This window comes from Empidonax traillii, unplaced genomic scaffold (genome assembly GCF_003031625.1).
Source record: "Empidonax traillii isolate 1590-97213 ecotype Southwest subspecies unplaced genomic scaffold, ASM303162v1 scaffold637:size711352, whole genome shotgun sequence".
Lineage (NCBI taxonomy): Eukaryota > Metazoa > Chordata > Aves > Passeriformes > Tyrannidae > Empidonax > Empidonax traillii.
In genome coordinates, this window is record NW_020955830.1 from 424,185 (window position 1) to 433,407 (window position 9,223).

General features: G+C 40.9%; 1 protein-coding gene across 24 annotated transcripts in view; it reads right to left on the reverse strand.

Annotated features, from left to right (window-relative positions):
- Positions 1–9,223, reverse strand: part of ADGRL3 (adhesion G protein-coupled receptor L3) — a 525,110-nt gene that overhangs the window by 278,929 nt on the left and 236,958 nt on the right. For all 24 annotated transcript variants that reach the window (XM_027899091.1, XM_027899095.1, XM_027899078.1 and 21 more), the window contains exon 4: positions 1,252–1,465. In XM_027899091.1, coding sequence (XP_027754892.1) covers positions 1,252–1,465 — 214 coding nt within the window. The remainder of the gene's footprint in view (positions 1–1,251; positions 1,466–9,223) is intronic.

Here is a 9,223-nt window from a genome sequence, read left to right on the forward strand (position 1 = left end):
TGATGGCACGTTGTTACCCTTTCCATTTCTGTTGAAAATGTAGCTGGCATAATCTATAAACAGGACTTCAACCAGCTATGCAAGGACGTCCAACTCAAATGGTCTAATAGGAGCCACCTCCAGCAAAAGGGACATTTTTCATGAGACTTCTTAGCGTTCTGAGACCTAAATACTTGACATGCAGCAATTCTACGGGCAGGTCAAAACCAGCAGTTAACTTGTGAAACACAGCTGAAACTCATGCTTTCTTTTCTGTTGCTCACCCCAGTCCATTTTTAGTGCAAAGCATCTCACAGCAAACAATGGCAAGATATTCCATTAAAACTTTGCACTGCTTTAAGCCACAAGGTCACCACACAAACACTGCTGTCATAATGTTAATTAGCAACACTTCGCCTGTGTCAATACCATTATTAATACCTTGAAATACTAATCTCTATTGCTAATTAACAGTCAAACGTAGTGAATAATTATTCACGTATTAGGAAAAATTTACTGAATGCAATTACATGTCAAGAGCTGTGATTTACGAATTCTTCCCACAACACCACTTGTGCCAGAAAATATCCTTAAAAATTAGGCAACAGTTAAAGGCTTTCCATAACCAGGATATCTCTAGGTTGTAATAAACTGATAGGCCCTGGCTCTGCAATACATGAGCCTGTCTACATGGCTTGTATCTCAATTACCATTTCCAGATGGAGCAGCCCCACTCAAAAGCTATAGTTATTATACAGAAATTTAACAAGTCTTCTGCAAGACCAACGTGAATACCAATCCTTGACTGAAAATTCAGACCCTCTCTAAAACTAAGCCTGTGAACACAAGGAGAGAAGCAGACACTTCTTTGTGTTTTGAAAACTGTAAATGTTATTCTGAACACAAAATGTTAATTATTTGAAGGAGATTGCCGGCCCTCTGTTTGAACATAGCACAAAAACCAGTGAACATTCATTTGAGAAAGATTTCACTTCAGTGTTCATTAAGAGCCTTGATATTTAGGTATTTCAGAGGCAAAACTGGAGAATCAAGATGACTGATCAGCAGTACTTACAGCAAGTGTTATTTATATTGCGTGATGCTAAACCAACTCTGTTAAACCCACAGTTTAGCAACGATAGCTGTAATTCTGTGCACATACATACAGACTAAGTACCTGCATTTTCTCATGCAAACACACACACAAACTGGTGTGTACACTCCGGATTAAAAAACCAACAGTCAGCAAACAAAGAATATTAAATACTATACCTTTGAGTCATAATCTTATAGGCATCTGGCAGATAACAGCGGATATTCTCCATCTGAGCAGGATCAGAGTCACAGATTTTATCGTCAGTCCTCCCGTAGTTGGCACTTTCGATCATGATAACATCTGTTCCTGGGCAGCGCAGCTCTATGGGGTAACTCTCACAGGACAACTCCCTTCGGACCACAGCCATGGGGACCGGGGCTCGGCTGAAAGCTGCAAGGATTAACACACAGAAACACGGTAAACATTTACTTTCCAGGCTGAGGCTAAGATTAAAAGCGGAATGACGTTTAGCAGCAGGTTTTATCCATGTGCTGTACTGAGATAGTTACGGTACCGCTGAGATACGGTCTTTGGAAACAGGGTCCGATCACTGGCTTGCTGGCTCTCCAGAGAAATTACTTCTCCACTCAGTGACTTGATTTTCTCATCTCAAAAAACCCTTTTATATAGGGCTTTAGCAATCTCCTATTGAAAGTGGTAAATAGCAAGTACGGCATTGTTATTATTTCTACTTACCAGGTGAAAAGCTAGTTGGTTTTGATATATAAAATTACAGCCCCATGTTGTACTTGATCAGGCAAAGGAAATTTTATGACAACCAGCAATCCAAGCACCAGGATCCCACCTGCTCAGCAAGACTGCACCTGTCCTACAGCAGATGTAATAACATCTGTATTGCTCCTGGTTCTTTTCTTGGTCCTTAGAAAATGAGAGCCTGATGGCTTTTGCTGTAGCCTGCAGCATGCTGAGGGATGGCCTGCGGGTTCTGGCAATCTTCCCAAAGTTTGGGCCCTGCAGTGGTATTTTCCACGGAAAGGACAATTTATGGGGCACTGGATGATTTAAGTTCAGTCTTAGTTTTGTGTTGGATCTGCCTACATAGTCAAATAGTTGGCAAATACTTGTGAAATTAAAGAGCTCTCAGAAATCTTACCTGTTTTAAAAGAAATCCAGGCTACAGTTTGCAAAAGAAAAAAGAAACACACTTTGAGATGCCTTGAAAACAAAGCCCTAAAAGTATTAATAAACAAACTCACTAGACAACAAGCAATTGTATTTCTCATCTTTACAGCATCTTTGATCCAAAGATCTTAAACAGCTTGATGAACGTGAATATATTAATCCCCAAATATCCATATGAAGTAGCTATGCATTGTCTTTCTCATCTCAGTAGCAGAAGGGTTATGCAGCTTCCAGAAGATCTCATGGGAAATCCATGGTGAATCTGGGAACAAAAAAAATTGTTTCCCAGCCTAGCACACCAGCCACAGACTGAAACTAAAGCCAACTCTTTCCCTTACTTATTCCACAAGAATGAAAACTCGGCCACATCAAAAAGGCTTTCAGCTGCAGGGATGATGTGCCCTCCTAGCCACACCTTGTACTACCTCCAACACAAAACTCAACATAAAAACCAAGCCTGTGTCTGTGTGTGATGGCCACAGAGCAATCAGTGAAGCTTTAACCATCTAGTAGATCCATGGCCCATCTGACACCAAACATCTTTCACTGACTCACTTTTCCCTGGCCCCATTATAAAAACAGCAAAATATCCTCCCCCAAAAACCAAAAATCCTATCCAGTGTTCTGCTGTCTTGTCCCAGAAAACTTCCACGTGGTACACGCATGCCAAGTTTGCTTATGGAAAATAGGAGCATACTGCTATTTCTCGGAACATCCCTTAACTGTATCGAGGCTGTTCTATCTGTCTGGCAGGCAGCAACCCAACACACTAATTTCCATGAAGCCTTCTATTCTTGTCAGTTGTTTCATTTATGTATCGCTGGACAGATAAACGGTCCCATTTCTGTAAATTTACAGGGATTACTCCAATATCAGATCCTTACTGATGCACCACAGTTAAGGACTAATTGCCAAACTCCCAAGACAGACATGTGCTTGTTGTTGAATAACAGCTTCTACACTTGGCATAGTTCTAGGGCTTGGATCACGTAAGATGTCCTGGTTTCCCTGACGCTGGAGAAATAGTTTTACCCTGGACTCGTATTGCACCATACACTTGTGTAACGCAGTAAATTCTTACTGCAACCAACTTCTCCTGTTACAGACGGAGGGAAATGAGGAGGACAAGCATGAACCTTTAAGATGCAATACCTCAAACCTCTAAGATGCAATACTTCATTCTTACCCTTGGCTTTAGGTCATTAATCAACAACAAGGTAAGTGGAGGAAGGATGGGACAAAGTTAAGAGACAACTTTTGATCAAAGAGAGAAGCCAGCCAGAAAGGCAGAGTCAGCAGCGCCCAGCAATTTTAGTCAGCCCTACAAACAGTATCAAGAGGTATTAAGTCCATTTACAGGCATCTGTCCACAGAAGCCTGCAGTAGGCTCTGCTCTGTGATACATTATGGCAACAGGCCAGTGCTGACCAAAAAACTTCTGATGCCAGGCTTCTGATTTTGGAAAAGAGCTGTGGTGAGCTCTCTTTTCAAGCCCGTTCTGTACTAAACCTGAGCAGATTGGTGACATGGGAGGCAGAAGGTTTCTAGCAGCTTTTGGCAGAACGCTGAGGCCAAGGGCCCTCCTTCCTCCTGCCATGTGCTTAGATGACTCCTATTAACTGCCAAAGAAATGACAAAATGAGATTTACAGGCAATATCAGCTGCTGGGAGCTATGGTTTGGCCCAGCCCTGGGTCAATTTGGATCCTTTTCTCTGGAAAGTTAATGTATGCTATACAAAGGGCAAAGACAGTTGCTGATACTACTTTATTTTTTACAGTTACCACTAAAGAATACAAAACTCAAACTTCTGACCCACACAATTCAGAAAAAATATTTCTGCTCTCAATTCCTATGTTGGTGTTTTCTGTTTGGGTTTTTTTTGTTAGTTTTGTGTGTGTGTGTTTTGCTTGTTTGTTTTTCAGTAACTATTTTATATCATCAAAGAAAGCTATTAAATACATGATGGCTGAGGAAAACCCCACTTAAAATCACACTAATTAACTGCCTGAGAATTCACCCATAAAAACCTAGTGTATTTGTCAAAAAGCAATACTGTACATATGCAGCAAACCTTAATGCTTGTGTTTTGTTGGAAATAGGACATTAGGAACTGCTACCAGCAAGCAACAAAGCTGTTAAACATCTTTCTGTGGTACAGTGAGAGCACACTTCTTGCATCCTGGGCATGTCTCCTGTACATGAGACTTTACAACACTGATCTACTAAAATTGCATGTGTGTCAATTCCAAGTAACAGCCCCTTCGTCCCCCCAAAAATAATCCAATTCAAAACTGACCACCTCTTCCCCAACACAACAGCTCTTGCTCTACTCTCCATGAAAGAATCTCTGGACAGGTGAAAACATTTCTAGATTCAGCTTTCAGTTTCCTGGAATTCACCTTTTTGCTTCTCACTTGTCTGCTTGCCATTAGAAGGACAGCTCTCACTTACAAACACCTACCTGTGGTATCAGAGTCAACATTTAAATTTATTTTCTGGATATAAAGCATAAAGGCAATTTGACACCCTGGAAAAACTGTAGAAGTAGCTGAATACTACATGATCTCCTATCGTGCCTTCTCCTAAAACAATAGGCATGTGTTTTCCATCCTGACATTGTCCACCAAATCACTTTCTCTGGATGGCTTTTTCTTCTACCCTGTATCTGCAATAAATACTCCAAAGGGAGATTAGAGCCTGTCTATCTCCTTGTAAACACATTTCTTGATGTTGTGTCCCTATATGATAATCTTACTTAATAATTTTTACTGGTTTTCCTGTAAGGAGCAGTGATGTTTTGCATTTTGGTATGAAGATACATCAAAGCCCATTTGTGAAATACACAGTACGATTGTATTAATTCATTAATACACTGCTCTCTTCTTTGAGCAGCTCCCTATCTTTGCAGTCTCTCACTGAGCTCCTTTTTTAATCTCCTAAATAAGTGATCTAATTGTTGGCTTGAAGTCAAGAGGAGGCAATGGCTGCTCACTACTTTGGAAAACAGGTATCTTTTCCCAGGATCCTATGTGCAGACAGCCATCTAAATACAGAACTTAAAAAGAGTGTTTTTCAAATTCTTTAACATTTAAATGTGTGCCAACTTGAGTTCTCTAAGTGCAGCCATTTGGTGGAAAATAATCCTCCTGAGCTTCTGCAGAGCAAAGTGAGAGCAGAGGGTGAAAAGGCAACAGATAATGACAGGATTTTATCTGGGCGATTTAGAACTTCTTTGTCTCTGCTAATTTCAGGAGCTGGAAAATTAAGTAAGTCATCAAAATCTTGTGCTTTTTCTCCCCCTCGCTTTTGACCTCAGAACATAATTGCCTCTTGTCATGCCTGCAGGGCATGGGCTTGTAGTTATCACTCTGTGCTTAATCAAATGCCAAAATAGCCTTTAAATTATGTGTCTTCTTGGCTGCTAGAGATTGTTGAGCTCTGCTACATTTAGAGGCACGATGGTAGTAGATGTACTTTTAAAAAGAGAAGTGTGGGTTGATGCTTTTAATTAGGTTTTATATGCATTTTTCCCAGCAAAATCATGTTCTGGCTCAGAATTTTCAGACTGAAATTTCAGTGCCTATTTAAGGGCAATGAAACAAAAGCTGGAAATGCAGAGATAATTATTTTCACAAGCTCTGTGTATGATTTGGTCTGCTCAGCTAAATACCTGACTTCCTGTTCCCAGGCACAAACATAGCATGCCAGGGGAAGAGGAATGCTTCTCTGTAATTTTGCAGGACTTAATATTCCCACAGTTCACCTTGGCTCTGTGGAGGGTAAAAAAATCAGAAAGTAATAATTAAAAAAAAAAACCAACCTAACCTCCTAGTCCACTCAGTTGTGGGCAGAAGCAGAAACCCCTTTTAGTCAATGAGTCAACAGGCTTTGTAGGACTCTGTCACTCCCTCATGAAAAGCACACATTTAAGTGTTTTTCTACATCAGGGCCTTACTTTTCTCTATTAAGGTATAAAGTCTCATTAGTGCATATTTACAGCATGCAAATATTGTTCAGTATTTCTTCTCTGTTCCCTCTCTTCCCTAATCCAAATTATACCTGGCCTCTGATCTCAAGACTAATATTAGTAGTAAATAAAAGCTCAGGTTAACGACAGTGACAACAAACATTTCTCCAATGTACAATACTCTCATTCCCCAGTATTTTCATTGCTCACAAATGTTAATCTAGTTCTGACAAACTTAAAAAAAAAAGTTTGGTTCAAAGTTCTCTGAAATCTTAATATGGAAATACCATTTTCTTTCCCCCACTTTCTCTACAGATACTGAAAACAAATAAAAGAGCAAAGACCTCTCTCTCTTTTCTAGAGGGGTAGGGCAGAAAAGCCTTCCTTCTACTCTCAGCCTGCAGTGGGGTTAAAGGTCCATCCTACAGACAATGGCTGGTGCCAAGACATTGCAGCAAATGCTTGCAACATCCATATCTAGCTCCCCTGGGGAAGAAATGAAGACTGAATGCAGCCAGTGTGGCCAAACAGCTAAAGCCATCAGCAGTGCAAGGCTGAAGCTGGACAGTCCTGGTCTCCATTCCTGTATCTCACCTCTCTGCCTTAGATGACTGCTGTTTCATCTATAAAAATGGGAAAATTATCTTAACTCCTCCATTAAGCAATCTAATCTGCTACAAAAAGAAAGACTGAGAACTAGACATATCCAGAAGAATCTGGCTTCCTCCTGGGATTTCCCCCATGAATGAAATACCCACAACCTCCTAGACTCTCTTTTCCCTTTCTTACTTTATAGAAGATATCAAAACTAATTTGCAACTTTCCTTTGGGCACCAACACCAGATATAGTGATTCCCCTTACCCAGGACACAGCCAGCTAGGAACAGACTTCACAAACTGAAAGAACACTTTCTTATATGGTGGGATGGTAAATACAAAAAAAAAAAAAAAAAAGGCAGGAGACAAACACAAGATGATGCAACACCCCAGCCATGGCAACTAAAGAAAAGCTAAAAAAACCAAAATCCTCACACCCTTCCCTGTGCATTTCATGTGGAGGTTGAGATCAACTATCTTATTGTTCCATAAATTGCTTAATCTACCTCCATTCTAACACTCAAGTGGCCCCTGCTAGGGACTTGCTCCTAGGTTGTGTGACTGAAAATATCTGATGCCCTCCTCCATGATTAAAAGGACAAGGTTGCAGTAAACAAAGAAGGAGTTTTCTATAGGGACTGCCAAAACTCACACAGAGTCAGTGCATTTTCTAAGGTGACACAGCCAAGGATACAAACAGAAGCACTAAAAAAAAAAGCCTAGTGAAGTCCCAAACACCACATCTCTGAAGAAGTACTCTGCCCCATACACACCAGCCTCATGGGAAGCACCTTTTATTTCCATGGCAGATCTCCTTTCTCATTTCTAGACACCCTAGAAGTCAGATCTCAAAAGGATGATGCATAACCACACTTTGGATGTCCAGAAAGCCCAGGGACAGCATCCAAAGGATTAAGCACCAGACAGCTACATCCTGGGGTAGTTCTGCTACTCACACTTCATACCATCGATATTCCTCATCTCCTTGCCATGTTCAGCAGGTAAATATCCTTCTTCTCTCCCCTCACTCTTTCAAACCCTAGGTCAAAGTATGGAGAATTTTTCCCCATTAGTAAGAAGCGTTAGATTCTCTTAGACTTTCTAATTATTAGAGTAGCTCTTCCTAGAGGGATAAAGAAAAAAGAAATTCACAGAAAACAGGCAAAGAGGACTGGTGAACGATCACCAGAAAGAGGAAGAACAGTGAAGTGGATGCATTTGCACCCAAGGATGAGGGTTCACGAGGGAAGTTGGTCATTGCAATGCCCTATGAGGAAAGAAAAAGAAGTGATAAAAGAACAAAACCCCAGAATCCAGACTGTAGCCATGAATGGAGGAGTTTTGACAGTAGGAAGCGATTGAGAACATGTAAAGGCAAAATGACCCAGGGAGACTCAAATCAGGCCTGTGAGAGAAAGCAGTGCAACAGCAGTACTGTGCTTCCTTTCTGATCCTCCATTCCCATCTTCTGGGACTCACGGGCTGCTGTCTCATTAGTGAGCAATGGGAAACTGAGAATTGCAACAAATATTTCTTTTGATGAGGCCTCATCTTCATGAATTTCCCACTTACAGAGCGGTGAATACCTCTGAAGCTAAAACTTAACACTGGAACAAGGCATCACCAGGGGTCACCCTCCATGCTGCTCAACAGACAGTGGTGAGGGGTAAGTCAGCTTACCAGGATAGTGTTGTTGAAGGGAGAGTGAATCCTTCTTCCTCCCCAAAACAAGACATGGTTCAGCTGCTGGCTGTGCATCCAGTTCTGGTGCTTGCTGGACCCCTTCTCAAAACTAGGCAACTCAATAATTCACCAAGAAACTAAAGCAGCAGGGAGAGGAGGTGGGGAGGGAGTGGTTTCTGCTGTACTGATAGAGTTGAACCAGCTCAGAAAAGGTTAGATAAGGTCAGAGAAAGTAAGCAAAGGATTTTTACAAGGAAGGGAGGCTGAATTTAGTGTGCTTTTCAAAAATACATGACAACCTACCTTCTAATCAGAGGTCAGAAGTACAGTTCCAGCCTGAGCTAAATGTCACTTTAATGAATTTAATTAAAGGAGAAGCAACAAGTTAAGAACAACAGACAAATAGAACATGTCCTCCAAGGGAAAGGTTGAATGCAAGTTCATTAATATTTAGGTCTCATCACAAGAAAAAAGCTATTCCCAAGTACCTTTTCCTTTGCAGTGGATCATCTAATTTGTAACAAAAGGCACACATGAGAAGATACTTGGATAGAAATGTTCTTTAAATTCACAGGCTTCCTTCATATGAATTAGCTTTCAAGTGTAAGAAAACAGTGCACAGACAGGGCAAGTGTCAGTGCTTAATGCTCTGCACTGTAATGCATATGATCTATAACCAACCCTTATGCTAAAAACTTGCCCTCCAGCCTAACAGCGACTTTACTTAAATTATGTGGGTTTCAGATCGTGGTCCAT